Consider the following 26,240-nt stretch of genomic DNA (forward strand, 5'->3'; position numbering starts at 1 on the left):
AGGCTAGGTGAGTCTGGGTATAAGCAAGCTCAGAGCCTTTCCATATTTAAAGTTACTCTCTTTGCTCTTTCTAGCAGTTAACTAATGAAAAATTACTGCTAATTAACTCATTGGAGAAGGAAATGGCAACCCACTCCAGTGTTCTTGCCTGGAGAATCCCAGGGATGGGGGAGCCTGGTGGTCTGCCATCTATGGGGTCGCACAGAGTCGGACATGACTGAAGTGACTTGGCAGCAGCTCATTGATATATATATATTGAGGATGTGATAAGCATTTTGTTTGGAAGAGTAAAATGGAGCGAATTATCTATATAACACCTACATGTAAAATTGAGAAAATATGGACTTTTTCTTCAGCCTTTTGAATGTTGTAGTTAAAGAGCAGGGGCCCAAATGAAGGCAAGAACCCTTTACGCCATCAGTTTCAACAGGTTCTGACTCTGTACCCGTCTATGTATCAAGATGACTAATCTCACAGAATTACCAAATGTGAGTCACTGAACCCACTTGGACGTGCACATGTCTAAGCCCAAGTAGCATATGCTCAATTTGAAATGCAGTGTCTCTTCCTTTCTCATTTCCACTTGTGTGTACAAACTGACTAGCTTACACTTTCACACCAGTGTCCTTAGCAAGGCGGCCTCACCTGCACCATGCCACCCCTCCCCTATACACTACCCCCAGGATTCAGCCGGGTTTCCAGACTGTTGGGTTTCTTAGCACCAGAGAAACCAGGACAGCTTCCTAGATATAGTAAGGGTCTGAGCTAGAAACAGGAAATTACAGTGTTTAGTGAGGACAAAGTAATGAAAGACATATCTGAATAATATGTTACCTTTCTTACATTATTTATATAAATTTATATATAGTATCCCACCATGCAAATCCTAAAAAAAATGATATCCAGGAGACTTTCTTTTGAGAATAGTCTCTATTTCTTAATTACTCTGTGATAATTCCTGCTATAGATAATAGAGATATGGAGATTAATTTGGCAGGGGGTGAAGTAGAAAAGAATAGCTTGTGCTTTGCCAGGCAAAGAGGGCCACAGCAGGCTAACACCCTCAAAACAATATCTTGGAGGTTAATTTTTTATGGCAAATTTCAATCATGTTCAAAAACTAGTGACTAGTAATAAAAACACCTACAGACTCATCATTCAGCTTTAACAATCATCAATTCATAGCCAGCCTTTCTGCCACTCTTTCATCCACCCAGTCTGCTCCTGCCCCCCAACCCCCTTCAAAGCCCCAGCTGCCTTGGATCATTGTAAAGCAAATCCCAGGCATTGTATCATTTCATCCATAAATATTTCAGTCAGCTCAGTCGCTCAGTCGTATCTGACTCTTTGCGACCCCAGGGACTGCAGCATGCCAGGCCTCCCTGTCCATCACCAACTCCTGGAGCTTACTTATGTGCATCGAGTCGGTGATGCCATCCAACCATCTTATCCTCTATCATCCCCTTTTCTGTCCACTTTCAATCTTTCCCAACATCAGGGTCATTTCTGGTGAGTCAGTTCTTTGCATCAGGTGGGTGAAGTATTGGGAAGTTCAGCTTCATTAGTTCAGTATGTACTCAAAAATAAGGGCTCTTTATCACATTATCATAGCTAATAGAATAAAATATATTTCTTTAATACCATCAAGTATTAAACCAGTGTTCAGATTGTTTTGATGGGAGAAAAATTTTTGCTTGTTCTAATTGGAATCTAGTGACAGTCCACACACTGCAGTTGGTTAATAACTCCCTTAAATTTCTTTTAATCTATATCCAAAATGGATTTTTGAATTTTTGGTAGAAAGCAGAAATATCTTGAGTCATATACATGGATAGTAGTCTTACTCACCCAGAAGAATTGGAATGTTCCCAGGGGATTAATCTCTCTTAAAAGAAACTGAGCCACCCTAGATAGAATGTAATATGTCATCTTCTATGTTTGATTCAGTATCTTGAGGTCTTTTATTTATTTTGATAGGAAGCAAAAATCTCTGCTTATGCTCAGCTATTACAACTGAAAACCTTAGTTCTGGTGTAGTCAAATGAATGTTAGTGTAAATTGGCTTCATTTATTGTTTGTACATTTGTTTGGAGTAAGTGTATAGTGGTTAAACTAGCTAAACCACGTATCATCCCTCCTCTAAGGTATAATGAATGAGATGTATCCTGGTAACATGTAATGGGCATCCGTATATGTTCTCTGAGCTAGTTGGTGCCTGAGACTAGTAGGGGATGGTGGTCTCGAGGAAGAAAGAGCACAGGTAGATGTGTGAAAGTCAATGTTTTAAGCATTGAAATAACAGAGGCTTCTTTTAAGCCTGGCCTAGTTTCTAGTTACCTAACTTTGGTATTTATAAACTTATGTTTAAAGGGATAGCCCACATCATATTCTTTAATGTTACTACTCATACTTTTGAAGTTTACTGAGGAGTGTATCATTTCACTTAGGAAAATGACTACATCAATTCCTACTTTGAAGATGGAGATGATTTTGGTGTGGACAGTGACGACAACATGGATGAAGCAACCTACTAGCTATGGAATTTCTCAAAAAATATTTTTATGAAACAGCTTCTGAACATTTGGACAGACTTATTTTCTATTTTATTTCTGATAAGGAATGAGTAAGTACTTTATTTTGTTACTGTTTTGTTGGAAAAATACTTGTTGCTAAAATATTCAGAACCACTTTGAGTTTACACACTAGTCACCTTACCAGTTAATTTCTGACACTGACCTTCCTTCTCAACACCTGTCATCTCTAATGTATTCATGTGGATTTTTTTTTTATGTTTTGGATTAGAATGTGCCTAAAGAGTTTCTGCATCTTTTTTAAAGAGTTTTTGCATCTTTTAATCTATGTATTCATACTTTAAAAAATTATTCTTATTTAACTGTTGATCTTTTCTAAAACTGCTACTAGTCATCATAGTGGATTTCTATAATCTGAAAGTTGGTTTAATACTGCACATAGAGCACTTTAGAAACAAAGAAACTTGAAAATAATTTTATTTTTTACTTTTACATGGCATGTTCTGTGCTACTATATTATGACTACATAAACCTACCTGAGCTCTTACAAATGCATATTTGATGAGATTAAAAGTTTTGTGATTGGAAACACACACACAGGGAGAAATGCCAATCTGAGCTAATTTCATAATTTAATCTCAAAGCAATACGAAGACCTGGGATAAATAAATACCTGAATTTGGGGCTAACTTCATACCATCCTATAGATCAATTAATCATCCCACTGTATCAAGTTTGTTATCTTTGAGTCACTGGTTAATGAAAAATTAGACTGAGGTATTTAATTTTGTACTTGATGAAAATGTGGAGTAAGTTCAAGTTGTATAAATCTCATTGCAGAATGCATATATGTGTAATCTTTGAGGTGTAGTGGCCTCTGTTATGTTTCATAGGACTCAAACTGTCCAGTTGATTTAACAATGCAGAATAAAACTCAGGTCACTTTGAAATTGAGATTAATCTTTTTTGATTCATTTAAAAACTAGCTCCCCTTTTTGTATTGGGGTAGGAGAGAGGATATCTAAAATCTTCAGCTTCCAATGACTCACATATGCCAAAGATTTTCAAGGACATTCTTATTATGTATTTTTTAAATGATTTATTAACATTACTCTCCAAAAAAATAATTTTTTCCCTCTTGGGAAGATACCACGCATTGCTCTCTGACCTGAGAATCAGAGCCGTAGATGCTGTTTCTACCTTTACTATTAAATTCAGCCTTGAAATTGAGCTTGGTTAGGTTTTCTGTGCCTTAGTTTCTTCACTTGTAAACAGTTTTCTATAAAAACTGCTTAAATTCCAACCAGAGTTTACCATGTGTGTTCATTCTCTCACCTTGTGGCAATGATCATGTTAAATTTGATTCTCACCCTCTAAAAAAAATTGTAACTGGCAAAGTGATTGCACAGTTTTGAGAGACAGACTTATTTTCCTCACAAATGTATCGAAATCTGATTTTCCCATCTTATTTTCTAGAGGAAAAAATGTGTATTGTCTTGTGCCATTTTGTAATATGGCTTTCTCAGGAAAAAAAGACCACTTTCAATTGTAATATTTTCTCAGATCATTCACTATGGGTGTGAGGGCCATTATTCAGTATTGTGCTGATCCTATGTGATTTCTTAAAGGAGTTTATGAAAAATTTTAAAGATTATAAATGGAAAACATGAATGAAACACTCTAAAGTAGCAATCTACTTAAGAGTAGAAGTCTCACTTTTCAGTTATAATGGGCAAGTCATTTAGGGTTGGTAAGTTACATGTTTCTTATTCTCTCAACTCCTTAGTACTACAGCTAAATACTATTTAATTTATACAAATCTTATTGTTCTGTTACACTTCCTTTTTTATGAATCTGAAGATAACATGTGAATCAGGCAAATACACCAAAGATACAGGAATCTTTTTTCCTGGCTTCCAGTTTGTTGCCACCATTTTAGTCCTGCAGATGGTAAAGTACCTACTATGGGCAAGGATTTGCTGGGGAGGCCCAGCCATGTCTATTAAGTGCATTGCCTTCCTCCTTGGGAAGATCTTTTTATAAGTTTAAAGTAGACTAATTGTGAGAACAGGCAAGAAGTATTTGCGGGTTGCTTTAACAGTGGCAATCTTATTTTTTTGGCTTAAAATCTAAGAAGACTGTGAAATTATTCTGTAAGAAGGTAAACTTTAGTGCAGAGATTCGCCTCATACTTGATGGTGAAGTGTCTTTAAAATTTCTATATATAAGATGCAAAATTGTTTTGTTGCTCTAATGCTTATTTTTCTGTATGTTTACACATTAAATTCCTGCAAAAAAAAAAAATTGTGTCCTTTTGTTTTATATTGTTTTATTTTGACCCTACTAAAATGTTTGAGAAAACTAATTTGTTAATACTTATTTTACAAACTAGTACGATAACTGTGTATTTGTTGAGCAGGATGCCAGTATCAGATGTTCTTGAACAAACAACCATCAACAATAAAACTCTAGGTGATGAAAAGCTGTAAGAACAAAGAGATTTGGATATTGAGAGAATGCTGACACTCACTGGACCTTGTTAACCTTTCCTTCCCCACTTTCAGATGTACAGTATCAGGGCTTTTCTTTAGTATGCTTAAAGGTTCTGAAGTTAGTAACTTTTTATAAGAAAAATTATAAATACAATTTTAAGATTAAGATGCTTTTAAAAATGAAGAAACCAAGGTTTACACCACAGATTCTCCATTAAATAACTCCAAATACCTGATTTTTGTTACTAGTATTTCTTACAATTAGTATTTTGAGATAAAAAGTTTGTTTCATAATAAAATTTAGATGTAAATAGAGCATATTGTTACATGACCAATCTGTAATCTCCATGCCTCGTAAGGCCTTTTTCACTGCAAATAACGTTCATCTGAAATTTGTTTTCATTTCCTTTCACTTATGTACTATAAGTCATCCAGTGTATTTTGTTTCAATATAAGGGAGAATCTGAATTGGTAAATCTTTGGCAATTCAGTCTAACTTACATAGTATCTCTTTTATCAAATAGAGGAGGAGAAAAGATTTGCTTTATTCAATTAAATTAACCAGCTTCCATTTTTTGATTGAATAATAAAATAGAAACTTTATTACATTTTGTATATCTTTTAAAATATGAAAAATAAGGGGCAGAAAGTTTTAAAACCCAGTTTTACAGATGTACATGCTAACATAATATTCTACAATTCCATGCTGCATTTGTATAAAATACATTATACAAAAGTTTTATATAATTTGCATACATAAAATAATTAAAGCATTCAGATTTCTGTGATCCAACAGTGCAATATGCACATACTTGGAAGAAAAATACTGATTTCCTGAGCAACGTAATTCAAAATAAGAATGATTCCCATCATAATGTACCGTTTAAATACAGACTTCCCAAAACTCCACCTTTACTCTGTAACACTTTGACTGTATCCTGTTTCATGGTATTTCGAAAACCTAATTAATTGTATGCTTCATATTCCAAGTAGGTAATTTTAGTAAAACTAATGATTGAATAGTGGTTCATTGAAAGAACTCTTCAGGCCACTGAACAAGTAGGGCTCAGAAAAAGACAAGCTTTGAAATACAAGTTTTCGAAGAAGTTAACTTTACTGTCTTCTAATTCCTAATGACTCTATAACTGATCTTAATATATCTTTTAAGGACACAAAGCCCATAATTTTCTAGGAATAGGATTGCAAAAATTAAATACCATCCATTGTTTGAAACAAGCTTAACCATTTGTACCCAAACTTTAAGAAAGAACTGCCCCTTTTAAAAATAAGCAGGTTTTTCTTAAACACTTGCAACTCCAACATTTTAAGTGAACCTAATGCAGTGATTCACAGTTGTTACTTTTACATACATACGTGTGTATGTATCTTCTAATGTAAAGTCTCAGTAAATTCAAATAAGGGTTTCAACACAAAAGCCACAATATCAAATGATAACTTTTCTTGTTTTATTAAGTTTTACAAAGTAATCTGCATTTACTACAAATTTTGTAGTACTACTTAGTACTTTTTAAAAGTTAAAATTATTTTATCTATTAAATGCTTAGGAAATTTTTTTTTTGACAAGGATTAAAATCTAGAATTCTATATATATAACATATAGAATTCTCTCTATATATAACATATACATAGAATTATATGTAATTCAAACTATATTCAATCAAGTAAAAATATATTTTTAATTTTTTAATTATAATATATATAATTCAAACATAAGGACAAAGGAAACTGTGTCAGGAGGATATGTTATACTTCCTTCAAGGAATAGGACACTCTGCAAGACAGAAAATGTTTTTAACCAACACAGAACACCTACTTTTTAAAATGTTAATGATTCTGGAAATCAGACTTCTCTTTGTCAATTTCCAAGTATCACAAGCAGAAAGGAATCCTTGACTATCTGAAATTTCATCAATTTGATGTAAACAAAGTTCTTCAAAGGCCATCTAGCCCATTCTATCCTAAAATAATCTTTTATTTTCTTCCCTAAAACTTGATTTTCAGCAGGCTTAATAAATACAATGTAAACTGACCAAGTTAACACTGAGCATAAATTAGAAAGATGCCCAAGGCACATTAAAACAATTTTTTAAATCTCAAACTAATCGAGTCACTCAAAAAATCAATTTGCTACAGACTTCCATATTAATGCTTTCTGGTAATCATCTAAGGCCCTCTGATATATATATGGAAGGGCTTTAATGTTTGACTTCTTTGTCCTATCTTTCTCTGACACATTGCTCCTGAAAGTACATTAAGCCTCATTAAGCATATATATATATATATATATATATATTGTTCACCTCACTTTGTATCCAGATTGAAATCTGAAATACAAAACAACTGGTCAAAAAGCTTAAACATTAAAAGTTAGGAAATAATGCCCAGAAAATGAGGTGTTATTATGTATCTTAAGGTACATACTTTATTATACACAAAACAGGCAAGCCAGACTCTACCAAATCTTGCTTCTAATGAATTAGATAACATTTTAAAAACACATACTTTAAAAAATTAAATCATAGAATCAATATGCAAATGCAATTTAGCCAGAGTCTGTCTGATGCACAGTAGATCTTAAAATGTGGCCCTATAAACCCCTTCTTTCTGACCAAACCATACACCTCTGGCCTCTGTTCCCCAGAGATGCTCTAATTCAGGGAAAAAGGATCTAAGTTGAACATTTTCTCTTTGAAAAACTCTAGAGGCTAAGGGATCAATAAAGCAATATGTCTGTTACTGCTAATGCTAATGGTCTCTTTACCCCTGCTTTTCTGCAACAGACCTCAGAGAGAGACTGCAAATGTTTCCATCCCATTAACTTGTGCTTGATAGTGAAGGTGGAGGCTAATTTTATACAGCCTATGTTATGAATCCTATTGGACTATCTAAAACAATGCTTAATTCTAAAAATTATATAAGGCATTAAATGTAATTAAGGCATGTTATTACATGTAATACAGCAACAACTTATCACAGTATGTGAGGAAATATTTGCTAAATAATGGTAACCTGTACATGTGTAACACTTTCATCAAAGAAGAACCAAAGTGCTTTCAAATATCAGAGGCAAATAAAATTACTTAAAAAACAGAAGCAGTGGCAGCATTCTTTAAGAGATAAAGATAACTTTTACGTCCTGACATAATCCAGTGTTCTAGTGACCAAATGGCAACTTCCCAACAGTAACACATTATTTGGGGGGTTTAATAATAATATATCTCACCCTCTATTACAGACATTATAGATAACTTTCCCATTTCTGTTCTACTTATGCTTTCATAGTGTATGAACTAAATGCTTTTTTAAAACTTCAAAATAGAATTTTAAGTGCTATCAAATAATTTTAGAATTAGACTTTCTTGCAACTGAACATCTTGATGGCTCACAGTATTAAAATTTTCATCAGCTGCAGACATCTGATGCTATCATTATTTGCTTAATAAATGTATTACTAATAACCTCAAAACAAAAATACTTTAAAAATAAAATTTAAAGATAACCAGTCTTGACTAAGAAAAAGATGCATTTTTCAAGAACTTCCTAGACACACATTCAAATTCATTTCTGCTTTAAGCATTGATACAACAGATACACAGATTCACTGCTTTCAATATCAACAACTAGCAACTGTAAGGATTTTATACTCAACCCATTTGTAAGTGGCTCCAAATAACAACAAAAGGTGAAAAACAAAGCATCTTCAGTCTAAATTCTGCCTTTGAAGTGGTTACTGACTGTAACTGATTGACCAAGTTCCAAATGCACATGTGATTGGTAACTGTAATTTTGAACTAACTGCTATGTTTTGTGTTGAGCAGCAGGTAACTGAGAATCTTGATTATATAGTTTATGATCATCTTGTGGACCAAAGGGTATTCCTTTAGTTGGAGCAATTCCATTTTCCATTTCTCTCTGCTGTGATGGGGGTGTGACTCCTGAATGCAAATGTGAAGAATCCACCGTTGAATGGTGACTGACATCCACCTTAGCTAAAATTTCATAATACAGCAAATAAAACACTGGTGTTATGATGCCTACTATCAACATTATCACTACAGCTGTCCACCACCCTATTCCCCAGTCTGCTCCATAGTAAGGATCCTTCCGTTGAATGTTTTTGTTGTCAGGTTCAAAACGGACCTGTTGTGCTGTCAAAGCAGACACCACCTCATTAAGGTTCTCTCTTTTGGTGTCTGTACATTTTACTATTTGTTCGATGTCTCGGTCTACTTCTTTTAGAAAGCTACCAGCTGACTCGGTGGAAGAAAGAGAGTCATTAGCTGACAAAACTTCCTGTTGTTCTGGAAGGTATTGAACAGTTGAAGGACGTGAAGCCTGTCTTCCTTTTGGAGGATAAAGTGTTTCAGTCAATGAACTAAACTTTTTTACTGGAATTTTGATAGACCTAAGGGCAAAAAAGTCTTGGTCACTGATGAGATTGTTAACCCTCTTGATATCTGCTACCTGTAAGAAAAAAAAAACAACATTCAACTAAATTCTGAATCAAAATAAAAGTAGTAACAATTCATTCATCCCAGTTACTTTTAGAGGGGAAAAAATGAGCTTAGTATTGGAAGTACTGAGTTATCACATCCAGAGAGATTTTATTTGTGGATAACAGTTCTACACCACTCTTGATCTACCAGTCTTAAGAAATCACCAATTATATTCTAACATCAACCCATATATTGTTAACACTAATTCTAGTTAAATAGATTCTAGGATCTTTTGATATTTCTCTTTGCACATCCTGTACAAATATCACACTCTGCTGCTTGTAAACAATTTGTGAAGGAAGGATTACAGACTTAAGTTCTTCTTATGTAGCAGTTAGAGTATAGGCAAATGTCAACTTAACCCAATAAAAGTACCATGTTTTATCAAAACTAAGATGCCATCCACTCTTAGGATGTCCCATTATTCTATGCATCATAAAGGTAAAAAACTCCACCAAATATTGAAGATGCCACCATTCTAATTTTAAAGATGTTAAAATATTTTATATTTAAAAATACATGTTGGAATTAATAAAGTGATAATTTATCTCCTTCACTTGTTTTCTGAAGCCATTTCCCCCCAAACTTCTTGCTGTAAATGCATTATTCAGCTCCTCCCAAGATCAGTCATTTTTATAGGCTTTCCTTGTATATTTTATATAGTCCTCAACCTGTCTATATATCCTATCCACCTGCCAACAATGGCAAGAGTAAGGGAGTATTTCTCAGGCTACCAATTACTATGCCAGGCTCTCCAACTACTTTTAAATTATTAGTTCATCAAAGCTGTAAACTAAGCCCTGATCATTTATCACCTGATTGATGTCAGAGAAGTTAAAGTAAATCTAGGATAAAACTGAGATTTCTGACATGGCCAACAATGGATAATCATGTCCCTCATTAAGATACGGAAGAGAGAATGAACACAGATTTCACACGTGTTGACTTTGAGGTGCCTGAGATATGAAAGTGGAGGATGTCCAAAAGGCAGTTAAGAGATCAATGTCTGAAATTCAGAAGAATGATCCAGCGAAAGAGAGAGATTTGTGGATTACCAGCAGAAATGATAATTGAAGTCACAAGAGTAGATAGATTTGCTAGAAGAAGGCAACACAGCAAAGATCCCTGAGGAATGCCAAGATCCCTGAGGAATGCCAACATTTGAGGTGCGTGCTGAGTAAGAGAAAGCCACAAAACAGACTGAGAAACAGTAGCCAGGAAAGCACTATATGATAGTGGTTAAAAGCACAGGTCACTTGGATTTGAAGCATGACCTTGACACTTTCTAGCTGTTATGATTTGGGGCAGGTTGTTTAACCTCTCTGCAAATCAGTTTCACATATGTAAAATGACCGTAATAATACTACCTACCACATACGGTTACTGTGAAGATTAATGTATTAAAATGTCCAAAGAACATCTATATTGAAACACATATATTATGCAAGTGTTAGCTCATATTAAACTTTAACAGTAGGAAAATCAGAAACCTGCAGAATCCAGGTTGTCAAAGAGGGTTTTTAAGAGGCAGTAGTGACCTGGATTAATTGCATATTACTGATCCAGTGTGATGCAGAATGAGAAAAAGTGAATTCCTTTGACGTGTATGTGTGGAAGGAAAAGAGAGAGGAGATGACAGTGTAATGTTAAAGGGTGCTTCGTCATTTTACTACCTTAGGAATCTTTTTTAAAACAAATGAGGATTCACTGACAACATGAAAGCCTGACCCTATTCTCTTTAAATGCTCTTTTGTTTGGTATTGTACATTCCAACTAATACCTACTCAGCAATCTTTCTGTACCTTGCTTCCAAGATTTAGCCTCTACCTCTCTAAACACCCCTATAATGTTTTCTCTGTTATGCTAACTTCCTTGGTTACATTTAAGATTCCAACCCTGAACTTTTTATTCCTCTTATCACTGTTTTATAACAGGCATATTTTAATAATTCCTAAGGTTGAATATTTATAAGCAGAATATGGCACTAACTTCCATAATTTTTAAATGATAAATCCTTTTTGTAAGATTAATCGTTTTTTTCCCCTATTAGTTGAGCTCTGTCAAACAGAGCACTGTTTAACTCCTAACTCCGCTTTATCAATTTTCCCATTACTATGGACAATGCCATCTTCTCTGTTAAGCTAATTGCCTTTCATCACTCTACATTTAATTAAGGAAACAGCAGACACATCTTGTGATTGCCCCTAATACATTTTCTCTCAGCTTCTTCTCTATCCTTGCTGTAAGTATTTTAGCCCACGCACTTATACTCATTGGATATTCCAATAACCTCTTTCTTGGATTCCCTCTAATTCACCAGCAGGTTCTCCCTGCCCCACCCTACCCCCATTTTGCAGCACTCTTTAAAACCTTAAAATGATGTTCTTACTATATAGCACACTTTTCCTCAGTTATCTTAAAGCACAGTATCCTAGTCTGTGTCACTCATTTCTGACACACCTAATAAACTTCCTCTGTTGTCTGTTTATACCTCCTTGCTATCTTTTCTACTTCACTGTCATGTCTGAAATACTTTGTTCTTTTCAAAACCTCCCTGATTAAAAATATGACCTATTTTTAAATCATTCAGATGGCATTTCAGATTTCTCTTTTTCTAAGAAAACTTTCTAGGCTCTAGAAAACTGCTGTCTTTCTCTAATAAAACGACTAGACCATATTCTTCTCTTGGATCTCCATGTTGATATTTTTAGCCTTGTCCCAATCTTAAAAGTCTTGATTACTTTCCATTAACAACCTTCTAAGGTTGATTTCTCCATGGTCTTATTTCTCTACAGAATACATATTAACAATTTTATCTGCATTAAAGAATGAAATCAAATCATTTTCTGATTTAACAATAAATGTTCCCATACATGAACAAATCACAAAAAACCCCAAACCCAGCTTTTCTTACTCCATCAAGAAATGCATTTCAATAAAATATTTTATTAAATGTTTAAATTAAAATGTGTAATATTTGTTTTGATCAATCGTGAATAACTGCAGTACTTATTCATAAAAAATAACACATAGAACCTCATGGTCGTAGGGAAACTTTATAAAATTAAATTTAAATATATATATAAATTTACCATAATTTATATAAATTTATCATAAATTTATATATATATAAATATATATATAAATTTATCAATATATGTGTGACAGGTAATCAATAAAGGTTCTCAAGCATAAATATATTTTACACTATGAAAGATTTTGAGGGGGAGAATGAAAATATTAATCAAGGAGAAAAAGGAATATATAAAATTTCATGCTACTAAAAAGACAGCTCATATATTTTAAATGAATGATTTTAGGTAGCAAATCCTGGTGGTATTTAGAATTCCATGCATACATTTAAAGAATATTCTAATAGTCTTATTTTTAAATATCAATATTGACAACATTCTGGAAATTAAATTCTTTGAAACAATTTTAAGTCATGATGTATTTAAGATGTTCACTTTAAAATGTGTGAGATGTTACATAGTACATTTCAAAATTCTTTTGGGAGCCTAAGAATAAAAACTTTGATAACAAAGGATTTAAACATGTTTACATGAAAACAGATTCCATGTTATGGATGCAAGATGGACATGACACAGATATAAAATGAATTTAAACAGAATTTAATACCTAGTAAAATAAAAAGTATACCTTTCCTCTATAAATCCCTCTTAAGAGAATCTATTTCACAGAAACAAAGGTATTAGTTAGTGACGACATTCACTGCCCAATGCAAAACATGGAGGAAATCCTGACTACCCATGAATAAGAGAACAATTTAATAACTGTGGTATATCCATACTATGGAACATCGTAAGCTATATACCATAGTCAGACCTATATGGCTATGAGGGATGTCCATGATATACTAAGAAATGAAAAAGAGGCAACTTACACAGTAACATGGATAATATAAACCAATTTTAAAAACATCACCACATACATATACATCTCCCCTGAGAGAAGGTATGGAAAGAGATACACCAGTGTGTGTTATCTTAGGAAATTGGGACAGGAAAAATATTTTTCTCATATATTTCTACATTCTCTTACAACTTGAATAAGGAGAAAAATAAATACATTTCAGTGTTTTCAATCTGAAAACAGAATCATGACTTAGAAATAAACAGAATTCAAGTGTTCACTTAAAATTTAAGAAGTTAACATCCACCAACAGGATAAGAGATTTCTGTGGAAAGAGGAAAAAAAGTAGGGGGTGGAGGAACGAAGATAAAAGGGTACAGACTTTACTCCAACTTGTACTATGAACAAATGGTGTATTTGGGGCTGCATTATGCAAAGTCAGATTAAAACTTACCGTACAACAGTACTGAAGGGCTATTGCATTTAAAGTGTCTCCTTCCTGTATATCTTTTGTTAACACTATAATGTCATCAAGTCTATCTTTTGATGTACTTCTTCGGATTTTTTCTTTTCCTCGGGATCGAAGCTCATACACTTCAGCATCTTCCTCCAACATATCACTGTCTGCACAATTTCCAAATGCATGTACTTGAGCACTTGAATGAATTCCTGGAAGAGGAAAACTACGATTCTGATGCCTCCCAGCCATGTCCAAATCTGGTGGGGAAAGAAGGCAGAGAAAACTGTGGAATGTAGCTGACCCATTTGACTGATTTACATGAATCTTATATTCAAGACACTCTATATTTTGTTTTTTAAAGAATGGTTTGAGTTATTTAAAAACTTAGGTTCAAGTTTTGTAGCTGTTGAAGAACAATGAGCATATCTGGCAATGGAGACAATGGGATGGAAGAGGTAATCCATTCTTTCAGATTGTATGTCACAAAACAGTGATGCTTACATTTTAATAAGGGCAAATTGCTGTATTTTTTTAGGTCAAAAAATTAAGTTTCCCCATGCTGAGTATGTGAAGAAAATATAAGAAATAATTTTAAGATCACATATCTTAAAAACGTGTGATCATATATATAATTTATAGATCTGATGGAATCAAAATATAGTTTTTACATATATACACACTTTTATAAACCCCAAACTTTCTGAGTTGTCCTGAGTTTTAAGTTCCATGAGACTGAACTATCTTTTGGACTCCCCTCCCACTTCCCTGGATCAGGCTAATTTCAGTATTTATACTTAGTACAATATGTGCCATCTATACAGGTCATGATTTTGCTCTCAACCAGGGATTTTTCTTCCCCCCCCCCCGCCCAAGATTTTTCTTCCCTCCCGAGATTTTTCTTCCCTGGCAGCTTTTCATCAAACTTTTAGCTTACCAAAGCTCCCATGAAACTAAACTTATAGTTCATAGAGACTGTGAACAGACCCCGTTTATTTAACTTATATGCAGAGTACATCATGAGAAACGCTGGACTGGAAGAAACACAAGCTGGAATCAAGACTGCCAGGAGAAATATCAATAACCTCAGATATGCAGATGACACCACCTTTATGGCAGAAAGTGAAGAGAAACTAAAAAGCCTCTTAATGAAAGTGAAAGTGGAGAGTGAAAAAGTTGGCTTAAAGCTCAACATTCAGAAAACGAAGATCATGGCATCCGGTCCCATCACTTCATGGGAAATAGATGGGGAAACAGTGGAAACAGTGGCAGACTTTATTTTTCTGGGCTCCAAAATCACTGCAGATGGTGACTGCAACCATGAAACTAAAAGACCCTTACTCCTTGGAAGGAAAGTTATGACCAACCTAGATAGCATATTCAAAAGCAGAGACATTACTTTGCCAACAAAGGTCTGTCTAGTCAAGGCTATGGTTTTTCCTGTGGTCATGTATGGATGTGAGAGTTGGACTGTGAAGAAGGCTGAGCGCTGGAGAATTGATGCTTTTGAACTGTGGTACTGGAGAAGACTCTTGAGAGTCCCTTGGACTGCAAGGAGATCCAACCAGTCCATTCTGATTTCTTTGGAAGGAATGATGCTAAAGCTGAAACTCCAGTACTTGGGCCACCTCATGCGAAGAACTGACTCATTGGAAAAGACTCTGATACTGGGGGGGCTTGGGGGCAAGAGGAGAAGGGGACGACAGAGGATGAGATGGCTGGATGGCATCACTGACTCGATGGACGTGAGTCTGAGTGAACTCTGGGAGTTTGTGATGGACAGGGAGGCCTGGCGTGCTGCGATTCATGGGATCGCAAAGAGTCGGATACGACTGAGCGACTGATCTGATCTGATCTGATCTGATTCACTTATACTACAGAAAAGACAATTTAAGACTGAGATGAGAGCTCACTTAAGTGTACTCACTCACAACTCACCTTCATCAAGCTGACCTATTTTCATTAAAAAAGAGTAGGTGGGAGAAATTCTCCAATGGGAGGGGCATTTGGTGCTACATGTTCTGAATGGATGACTTTGACACAGGCGTGCCACGATGTATGGCAATGGTGTCTGCGTCATCAACCACTCCTGTGAACCCAACTGCTTTCTCGAGTCATCCACGTGGAGGGCTAGGGGCACATCATCATCTTTACCTACCCTGTATTGCTTCCTGCGTGGTGAGGAGCTCATGTATGACTACAAGTCACCACTGACGATGCCAGCAACAAGATGCCGTGTAACTATGGTACCTAGTGCTGCTGAAGCTGTGGCTACCTGCCACGACCCCTGTTGCCAACTTGGCCCTAGCCTGGGGACTTCCTCATCCCTCCCAGAGCATCTCACCCCACCATCATGTTCAGGGTGGATGTGGGCATGCAGGTGGCAAGGGCTCTGCCTCCCCACCTCCAGGCCACCCAGCAATTACCCCCTTCCTACCCTGGGGCCCCAGAATATAGACACTGCCCAAAGGTTTCTAAATCCCTTCTCACCTATGTTAGGAGAGTGGGATCCCAGGTGGCAACCAGACCCTCCCCCACCAAAGTCTATCAGTGTTAAAAACAAGAACATAAACCAATTCCACACTCACGGTTTTAGCTTCATATTAATTATTCACATAAGGAAGGATAGATTATTTTTAATAATTGTGAAAGAGAGTAGAGAAGTAGTAAAAGGAATTTGGAAGGTAAAATACTTAGGGCTTAACAATGTGGCTCAGATACGAAGAAAAGAAATTAGTTAAAGGCCACACCAAGATTTCTGATTTGTGTCCCTGAGTAAACGCTGGTGCCATTCACTAAGATCTGGAACACTGGAAGAGCATGGGGTGAGGGTGGGTGACTTTGATTATAAATTGCTTTAGGATAACCAAAAAGAATGTCAAACAGTCAAGTGGACTATGCGGTCAAATTCAGAAAGGTCTGAGTGACATAATTCATGACTCGCCTGCACATAGGTGGAAACTGAAGCTGTATAGATAAGATTACCTGGAGAGAGAGGGTGCAGAATAAGAAAAGTGGGTCCAATGCGGACCCTTAGAGAACTGCTACATTTAGTATCTAGACGAAGGAAGATCAGCCTGCAAAGAGGGAAAATAAGTAAACAGAGGAGGAGGAAATCATGAAAATGCTGTGCAATGAAAGCCAAGACTAAATGATTCCCCAAAGGCAGTTGTGAATACTATGGACAAGCACCAGGTGGAAAAGAAAAAAATCAGAAAAGACCAACTCCAAAAGTCTGAATTTGTAATATATACAATAAATCATCTACTATGTTGGGACATACTTAGAAAATTTTGATAACTATTTCATATCATTGAATCCAACCCCAGAAAACCAGTTTCTGTCCCTGCTCTTATGGCAATATGGTAATGCTTTAAAAATTCAAGTTTCTACTCAATAAGTAACTAATAGCTACATATTAAGTCGATTATTTCACGTGTACAGCTACATTATTTACTACCATAAACTGACTCAGCAGCCACCAAACTACAGAAACCTACCCACATTTTACATCTCAAAAGCAGTTTTAAAATCACATCTATTCCTTCAAGGAATTCTAACAAGTGACAACTCTAACAAGGTTAAAGATGAAACTTGTTTTAATATCATAATAAATTAAGGATGCTTTATTTTTATTTTGTTCTCAAAGAAGTTGAAAGAGTATCTCACCTTCACCTAAAACAGATAATAGTTTTATTTCCACTTTTTTAACAGTCTTTCAATACTGTCTTTAATCTAGGAAATATCTGAATACTGTGGATTCCTAGGCAAAACTGTATACATATGCACACTTTTCTGGGGATAATATTCATTGTTTTCATATTCTCAAAAAGTTTTACAAGTTATGAACCACTTAATATACAGCAATTTACACTTGGTTATAGGGATTGGTGGCAGGAGGAAAAGGGGACGACAGAGGATGAGATGGCTGGATGGCATCACCGACTCCACGGACGTGAGTCTGAGTGAACTCCGGGAGTTGGTGATGGACAGGGAGGCTTGGCGTGCTGCGATTCATAGGGTCGCAAAGAGTCGGACACGACTGAGCGACTGAACTGAACTGATACTATAACTCAGTTATGCTGCCAACTTTAGACTTTTTCTCCTGATAATTTGTTCTTAGAATCCCCAAGTGGCTTAGTACCGCTGAAATTCACTGAGCAAGGCACAACAGCCATTTTAGATACTATTATCAACGTCTCTCCATAGTATGTGCTACACAGGTGGCGCCAGTGGTAAAGAACCTCTCTGCCAATGCGGAAGACCTAAGAGACGCAGGTTTGATCCACTGGTCGGGAAGATCCCCGGGAAGAGGGCATGGCAACCCACTCTGGTATTCTTGCCTGGAGAATCCCAGGCACAGAGGAGCCTGGCGGGCTACAGTCCATAGGGTCGCAGAGAGTCGGACACGACTGAAGCGACTTAGCAGCAGCGACTCCATGATACACTGCGAAACAGTATCTGTCTCACGATCTTTTCACTCCCCTTGTACTGAAGTAACGCAGGCAGTAGAATATCACAAACTGGATCGTTTGTTTCTGAATAATCAAGAGTTGGTTGTGTCCCTAACTGACATGAAAAGCTAGACTCTGGCCCTGGCATATAATTATCTGAGCCAACTATATAAAAGATTACAAAGTACACAGTAGTGAAGTCATCTGGCTCAATTCGCGCCACCTGTTACAATTCTCTTAGGGCAGGACAGAAAGCACAAGCGCCTCCTTCAGAAAACTAAAACAAGCCTGCATGCTACGTAGATTACAAGACACCCAATGGACCCCATGTTAAAGTACTCATCAGCTCATTCGGTAACTGAAAATTATTTCCCCAATGCCTACGTGCTCTATAAATGCTGTTGGGTGTTTTCACTTTGACGTTTCTTAAGCAAGTAGCAATTAAAAGGGCCACAGGTCTCAAGCTACTTCAGCACTGGGACAGTATCAGAGAGAGTGTTTTCTCAGGGCCAATCGAGTTTCTAGAAACTTAACTTCCCTCCTCCTCCTTTCCACACGTCTAGTTTTTTTTCTGTTACACCTAGCGATGATCAAACCTCAGATCCCTATGTTGTCATCGCACTTGGGACGATGTGGACCAGCTGCTGTCAACGAATATTCAACACAAACACGAGGTTGTGGGAGAAAGGTAGCGTGTCTAGTCGGGAAACGCGATGCTCAGGGATTCGGGCAGGGAGGAGCCTTTCCTCCGAGCCTCAGTTTCCCCGAGAGTGTAACAAGGGGCTTTGGTGGAGCTGGTCTCGAAGGTCTCCGCTGCCTCGGAGTCTCTTCCAAGCGGGGCCGGGGTCCGAACCCCCGACAGCCCGCCCGCCACATCTGCGGCCGCTGGGTTCGCGCCGCCTCCAGCGAAGGGGCAGTCCGGGCCCCAACGCCGCCGGCCGGACTCGGCCACCTCCCACCCCCTCACCCACCTCTGGCCGCCATCTTTACCTGTCCCGTTAGCAGGGGGGACTTAACGAGGAGACGGCCACCAGGTCCGCCGCCGCCGCCGCCGCGGTCCCGGGCCAGTTCATGGCCGAGCCTCAGTCTCTGACTGCCCCTGTCCTCCTCCACCGTCGCCGCCGCCGCCGCCAACGTCTCCGCCTTTCGTGCCGTGCGCCGCCGCCACGTCCGCAAACCTGCCGTGCGTCATCGCGTCAAGTGGGCGGAGGTGGGAAGAGACCGGGAGGAGGAGGAGGGCGGGGGCGCGAGGGCGAGCCCAAGAACCCGGGACTCCCTAACCACAGGCCGACGCCGGCGCGCAGGCGCAGGGATTCCGCTGTAGCCCGGGAGTCGGGTGCAGGTTCCAGCCCCGCCCCTGACTCCTCCCCTTCGGCCCCGCCCCTTCATTTTCCCCAGTACATAAACGCTCCGGGGCCAAGTCCGCAGGCTAATCCAGCTATTTGGGCGGACCTCGTGTAGTCGTCTGTTTCATTCGTACCGCGTTGGCAAAGACCGGCTGGAAAACACTGAGGGGGGCGGTACTGATGGTTTGTGAGGGTTTGTCCGGGGCTGCTGTGCATTTCCTCTTTGCCTCTGAAGGTTTGTGTGGTGTGGGGAAGGACGCCCCTAAGCATTGACATCCATGTTTTAAATTATTCCATGCTTCTTCGTACTGAATCCTCTCGACTCCTGCAGAAAAGACAAAATACTGGAGGGAAAAAACCCTTGGGCGGCAGAGGACAATTGTTTCAGCCTTTATATTCTTAGATGAGGAAAGTGAGCCACCTAGAGTTAAGCCCCGGCAAACAGTTTGCCCTCGAGCCCCGGGATTTCAGGCTTCCTTTTCTCAATGAGACAAGGCTGTTTACAAATTGCAATTTAGTTTGTTTTGAAAATTAACTGAAAGCCTACCACGTTTGTTTTGGAGTCAATAAGATTTTAGTTTGTTAAATGACAAACTCATGACATCATACATGGTGCTTCTCAGAAATTTACTGAATGAGTGTGATAACGTGTTTGCATTTATGTGAATAAGTGTAAAGCGTTTTTAATGATGTGCGTAATGTCTCCCAGTGTTGACGTTAGACTTTACACTTTGACGATCAGGCTGTTCTTATGACAATATAAATTTTAGACCCAAACAGGCAGGGTGCAGTGTACTTCTTTGAGGAATGTCTGAATATTTATGCATCATGAAGTCTTCGAGGCTTTGTTTTAGATTATTTTCAAAGATTATGTTTTCTGTTTTCTGGGAAGTGCCTCAGTAAAGGTTAGGAATTCTGCATTGCAATCTTTTTTCTTTTATTTCTGAAGATAGGCACTGTGCTCCACAATGCAAGAAAAAGAACTGGAGTAGAAGACTAAAAAAAAAAAAATGTTTTTTAAGTTTGTCGGAGCTGTTCTGTGTGCTGTTGCCCTTCTGACACCCCTGTCTGTAACCATTTATCACTGAGACATTTTCTCATCAGTAGACAAAGGATATTTTCCCGACTGGATGTGTAGGACTCAAGCAGCTCAGCCTTCATGAATGTTAATGTGAATACAACCTTCTTTCTGCATATAGGTTTCTTTTCTTATTTTAATGTCAATAGGCAGTGAAATCCATGTGAAAGTCCAAGAGATAGAATTTCAAGCGCTTCTACGGGACTGCTACCTATTTCCTTTGTATAAATACTTTCTCAATGATATGTGCATGCTCTTGAACCATTATTTATATTTAACAAAGGTGCAGTTACTGAACTTTGTACAAAAAGATAATAATAGAAATATATTTTATTATAAAAATATACAAAGGAGGCAGTTAGCCATGAAGTTTGGCCAAGTTCCAAAAAACTGGCCAGTAGGAACAAATACTTTGTCTGAGAAAAGGGATGTCCCTAGTACTGAGCAAGGCTAAAGGGATTTTCAGTTTTTTAGATCTCTGACAGTTTTCATTCAAAGGCTGTAGACAAAAAAAAATGTAGTTTCTAGGAATGTATATTTCTTTCATTAAACATTTAGGTTTTGTAGTATGTCCCAGAATAAAAACTGTATTTTAATAAGAGTGTAAATTGATGCAAGCAGTTAAGACTGTTACTTGGAAATATGAAAGTTAAAAATGTAATTGACTGAATTATTACATTGCAAAGTAATTACCTTGGATTCACTTACAGATAAACATGTATAAGATGTAATGGGTATGTTCAGGAATGTTTATTACAGTAATAGTCAAAAATCTGAAAATATGTTAAATGTTCATCAATAACAGACTGAAAACTTCTAGTACTTTTAAATAATGCAATATTATGCCTTTGCTCAAAGCAATGAAGTTGTTTTTCGTATTTTCTGATTTATTAATTTAATTACCTAATATGTTTTTTCTGGAGAAGAACTATGCATGCAACCTTTGTTCTAGGCATTGGGGATACAATGCTTAAAAAGCCAAATTTTCCTTATTCATGGGGCTTCCATAACTAGGCACATGGAAAGAAAGTACTCCAGAACGTATTTTAAAGAGAAAAAAAGTAAGATGCCACATAGAATGTGTGATGTCATTGCTTTGGAATAAAATTTTAAATGCACACCCCTCACCCTCCTTACTCTCACACACACACATTCATATATCTGTACAGGAAAATGTGTTTAATTTTTCTTTCTAGAAACTAAAGAAATTTTTGAAAGGACTAGATGTGGTGCAAACCTTTGCCCTTTCTTCTTAGACCTCTCTACATAGACTGAATTTTTATTACCATGTACCTTTATTATTATTGAAAAATATTAAGGCTGAAGACTTTTTTTTTTTAATTGGCTGTGCTTGCTGGATCTTTGTTGCTATGTGGGATTCTCTCTGGTTGCAGCGAGTGGAGGCTACCGTCTAGATGCAGTGTGGGCTTCTCATTGTGGTGCCTTCTCTTCTTGCTGAGCACGGGCCTTAGGGTATGCAGGCTTCAGTAGTTGTGTTTCCTGGGCTCTAGAGAATAGGCCTAATAGTTGTGGCACAAGGGCTTAATTGCTCTGTGGCATGTGGGATCTTCTTGCATTGGCAGGTGGATTCTTTACCACTGACCCACCAGGGAAGCCTGCTTTTTATTGTTGAATAACTGGAGTTGTTTTATCCACAGTTAACCAGTAGTCAACCATGCACCGCTTAATCATTCCTGAGTCTCTTTGTGCTTTGTATCCAAGTAGTGAGTATCTATCAGAGAAGGCGATGGCACCCAACTCCAGTACTCTTGCCTGGAAAATCCCATGCGTGGAGGAGCCTGATAGGCTGCAGTCCATGGGGTGGCTAAGAGTTGGACACGACTGAGCGACTTCCCTTTCACTTTTCACTTTCATACATTGGAGAAGGAAATGGCAACCCACTCCAGTGTTCTTGCCTGGAGAATCCCAGGGACAGGGGAGCCTGGTGGGCTGCCATCTATGGGGTCACACAGAGTCGGACACGACTGAAGCGACTTAGCAGCAGCAGCAGCAGCAGTGAGTATCTATAAAAAAAAGAACCAGATCAAGTCCCTTGGAATCAAAAGACAAAAGAGTAATGGAACATTTAATTGCTTTTATATTTCTTCCTTATTTCCCTTTGCCAGATTTCTTTCACCCTTGCTTTTTGACTCTCTGCTCCTTCTATCCTTTTATCAGCTGTTCCTTCTCATCCTACTTTCTAGAAGCAAAGACTAGTACACCAAGGAAATACTTCAAGGACTTTAAAACTGGATTATGAGATGAGACCTAAAAAAACTCCCCTCATCTCTGATCTTCAAACAATCTATATGTAGAAAAAAATTATTGTGTCTCTTCTCCAGAAGTCTTTAAAAAAACAAACAGACTGCGTGATTTAGATACATTCCACTAGCGGTAAGCCAGATGAACTCCCTAGTTGCTGTTCCTCCTCTACTTCTAAAGCAGAATGATTATCATAATCAAGGGCCTCCCTGGTGGCTCAGACAGTAAAGAATGCAGGAGACCCAGGTTTGATCCCTGGGTTGAGAAGATCCCCGGTAGAATGGAATGGCTACCTACTCCTGGAGAATTGCCTGGAGAATTCCAAGGACAGAGGAGCCTGTCGAGCTATAGTCCATAGGGTCACAAAGAGTAAGACATGACTGAGTGACTAACACTTTCACTTATTGTAATGCTCTGCCATAATGTGTATAAAAGAAGAGTCAAGTGTACTTCAGGAATTCAGAGTTGCTTGCAAATGCAATTTTAATGTATTTGTACATGCAAATATAAGTGGTTATAAATGCAAGTAAATATAATTCGGGGGTATTAACTATTGAATATGATTTGAATGACTTCAAATGTCTCTATCTACAGATATTATTAGACGAAAACTAGACTCAAAATACTATTCCTAAATTCTCTAGCTAGGAAGTTATTACACAAAGAAAGGAATAGTCACATGTTTACAATTAAGTAGACTGTGATTTGAAATTCCTTGTTTCCTGTGTTCTCTACAATTACTCTGGCTACATAAATAAAGGGGGCAGATGAATGCCCTAGAATATGTATCCTGCTTGCTGTCTTGCCTACTCTTCCAAAGACCTACCATGGTCAATAGACTTAATTAAGTCCACTTTCACCAAAGGAAAACACAACAGATGACCCCATCAATGGAACTGGATAAGAGCATACAAAATTGGAGAGCAAGTCAAAATAAAGTCCAGAGAGTAGACATCCAGTTAGATTTCTAAGTATTCAGTAGTGTACTCATGGAGTTAGGAAGATCAGGAGGTAGGGAAGCATGAAGAGAAAATGAAGAGGTACATGGAAAGATCTCCAAAACAAAGACACGAAAGTGTTTCCCTGTTCTAGCCTAGGTCTTTCCAGATAGTTAGAGACCACTCCCATGGCAGTCCTCAGCTTAACCAACAGTATTTCAAAAAACAAGATAGAAATTCCATTCCCAGATAAAGAATCAGAACAGCGAGGTGCATATACCTAAAGGGAAGGTAGTACTCGTCTGCAAAATATAGACAGAAATTACATCTATTCATTTGATAAATATTAATTAAGCACCTACTGTGTTTCAGGCTCTGTTTTAAGGACCAGGGATCTATAGTAAACAATCAAGCCCAAATCCTTGTTCTCTTGGAGCTTATATTCTTGTGGTAGAAGAGAAAGAAATAAATGGAACATTAGTATGTAAGATAGCAATAATTTCATGGAGAAAAATTGAGTAGAGAAGCTTGCAGTGGTTTGTTGTTGTTTGTTGTTTTTATTGAAGTATAGTTGGTTTACAATGTTGTGCCAATCTTTGCTGTACAGCAAAGTGATTCAGTTTTACAGACATAGACAGTGTTTTGGGTTGGTGAGGGGAGTTTGCTCTGGGGATTGAGCGGGTAAGGAAAGGCCTGACTTTTGTTTCGCATGTATTTATTTATTTATTTGGCTGTGACAGGTCTTAGTTGCGGCACATGGGATCTCGTTCCCTGACCAGGGATTGAACCCCGGGCCTTCTGCATTGGGAGCATGGAGTTTTAGCCATGAACCACCAGGGAAGTCCCAGGAAAGGGACTGATTGAAAAGGTAGATAGGCACCAGCCTGAGGAGAGTCTGGTTGAGAGCCACATTGGCAGCTGGGAGGAGAACTTGCCAGGCAGAAGGAAGAGCCAAGAGCCCGGTCGGATGGCCGGAGTGGATTGCACCAGGTCTGAGAGCAGCAGGACATGAGGTTAGAGGGGGCCAAATAGGACAGAACTGTGTAGGCCATTCCTAGGACTTGGGCTTCTACTCCCAGCAAGGTGGGAAACCATGGGAGGGTTTGGTGCAGAGGAGGACGTTAAATTAAATACATTGTAAGTGGATAGTAGAGTCAGGATACAAGCAGGTAGATCACTGAGGAGGCTATGGCCATAATGGGGGCAGGAAAGAGGTTGGCTTTAGTCAGAGAGGACATAAAATATCATATTGATTTGGATTAGAAATACTTGGCTTAAAGTCATTTTTTCAAATCATGCAAATTCCTGAGGTTACATCATATTGGTTTTTAAGACACTTTTCACCAGTTCCTTCTTGTATACCTTCATTTCCCCTGTTAATACTAAATAAACCAGATTTACCACTGTGGCAATTGAAGGATCTAAGTAAAGTTTGCCTTCTCCCTTCTCACCATGTTTTCTTTTATTTACAGTTAAGGTTGAGCTGATTTTTTTTTTCTTTTTTTTTCCCCAAGCTTTAATCCTATCTGGCTTCTAAATCCCTTCAGAATTGTTTGAAGCAAAGAATGCCTGCTGACTTCAAAGAGTGTTTCACACTTGGATTTACTCACTGGGGCATTTAATGAGAGTAGTAGAACTTTCCTTTCCACAGAATTGCGTGTTTGGCAATGGTATATGTTGACTGGTAAGCAGTCTGTTAAGAAAAAATACCCTGACACTCATCTTTTTTTAATCTATTATTTTACAAAGGACTTATATTCCTTCTGAATATTCTAAATCTAATCCATTATTTTATAGGAGAATCAATTTGTATTAACAGAAAATTGATTAACTTCCCTTTCATTACTTTGACCTGAAGATTATACTACAGACTTGGTTATCTGAGGCATAACATAGTATAAATGAATAATTGGTGTATAAAGATTTCTAAATCTTATTGCTTTACTACACTGGTCTTCAGAAGAAAATTCCTTGAGTGTTACTCTTGGCTATGTGAAAGACAATTTATATAGACTTTATAATTCATGCTGATGCAAAATCAGGCATTAGCTTGAGAAAGAATGATTCTTTGTATAAAAATATTATGGTTGCTCATAGGGTAAGGCCATTAAAAGCATTTCATAATCTAGTCTGGTAAAATAGATGTGTTAGCTCTTCTATCTTAATTGGTTTTAGCAACTGGAAGGGATAGTTTGGAGCTGAATGTGATGTGAATACATGAAAGTGTTTATAATGAATCTTTTTTCTTCCTGTCTTGTCCTGCCTTCCATGAGCCATGTTCACCTTTCTCTA

At 37.6% G+C, this 26,240-nt stretch overlaps 2 protein-coding genes across 7 annotated transcripts in view; one reads left to right on the forward strand and one right to left on the reverse strand.

Annotated features, from left to right (window-relative positions):
* POLR3G (RNA polymerase III subunit G) overlaps nt 1–4,838 on the forward strand; it is a 46,590-nt gene extending 41,752 nt beyond the window's left edge. For all 6 annotated transcript variants that reach the window (XM_070373126.1, XM_070373125.1, XM_070373122.1 and 3 more), the window contains one exon: nt 2,448–4,838. In XM_070373126.1, the coding sequence (XP_070229227.1) occupies nt 2,448–2,534 (87 nt within the window). In that variant the 3' untranslated portion in view covers nt 2,535–4,838. The remainder of the gene's footprint in view (nt 1–2,447) is intronic.
* Nucleotides 4,839–5,536: 698 nt separating this feature from the next.
* Nucleotides 5,537–19,508, reverse strand: LYSMD3 (LysM domain containing 3). Its single transcript, XM_070373121.1, has 3 exons — nt 19,315–19,508; nt 13,868–14,130; nt 5,537–9,508 (listed from the first exon to the last, which is right to left on the reverse strand). Exons 2-3 carry the CDS (start codon nt 14,120–14,122, stop codon nt 8,843–8,845), a joined length of 921 nt encoding a protein of 306 aa, XP_070229222.1. The 5' UTR covers nt 14,123–14,130; nt 19,315–19,508; the 3' UTR covers nt 5,537–8,842.
* Nucleotides 19,509–26,240: the final 6,732 nt, after the last annotated feature.

The sequence above is a fragment of the Bos mutus genome, chromosome 7 (assembly GCF_027580195.1).
Source record: "Bos mutus isolate GX-2022 chromosome 7, NWIPB_WYAK_1.1, whole genome shotgun sequence".
In the NCBI taxonomy this organism is placed as follows: Eukaryota; Metazoa; Chordata; class Mammalia; order Artiodactyla; family Bovidae; genus Bos; species Bos mutus.

Bases quoted from the DNA above. Each gene is read 5' to 3' on its own strand.
- LYSMD3 (XM_070373121.1), bottom strand. From the start codon at position 14,122: ATGGCTGGGAGGCATCAGAATCGTAGTTTTCCTCTTCCAGGAATTCAT. The intron at 9,509-13,867 runs GTAAGTTTTAAT...TTTTTCTTACAG, and splicing joins CCCTTCAGTACTGTTGTACG to GTAGCAGATATCAAGAGGGT.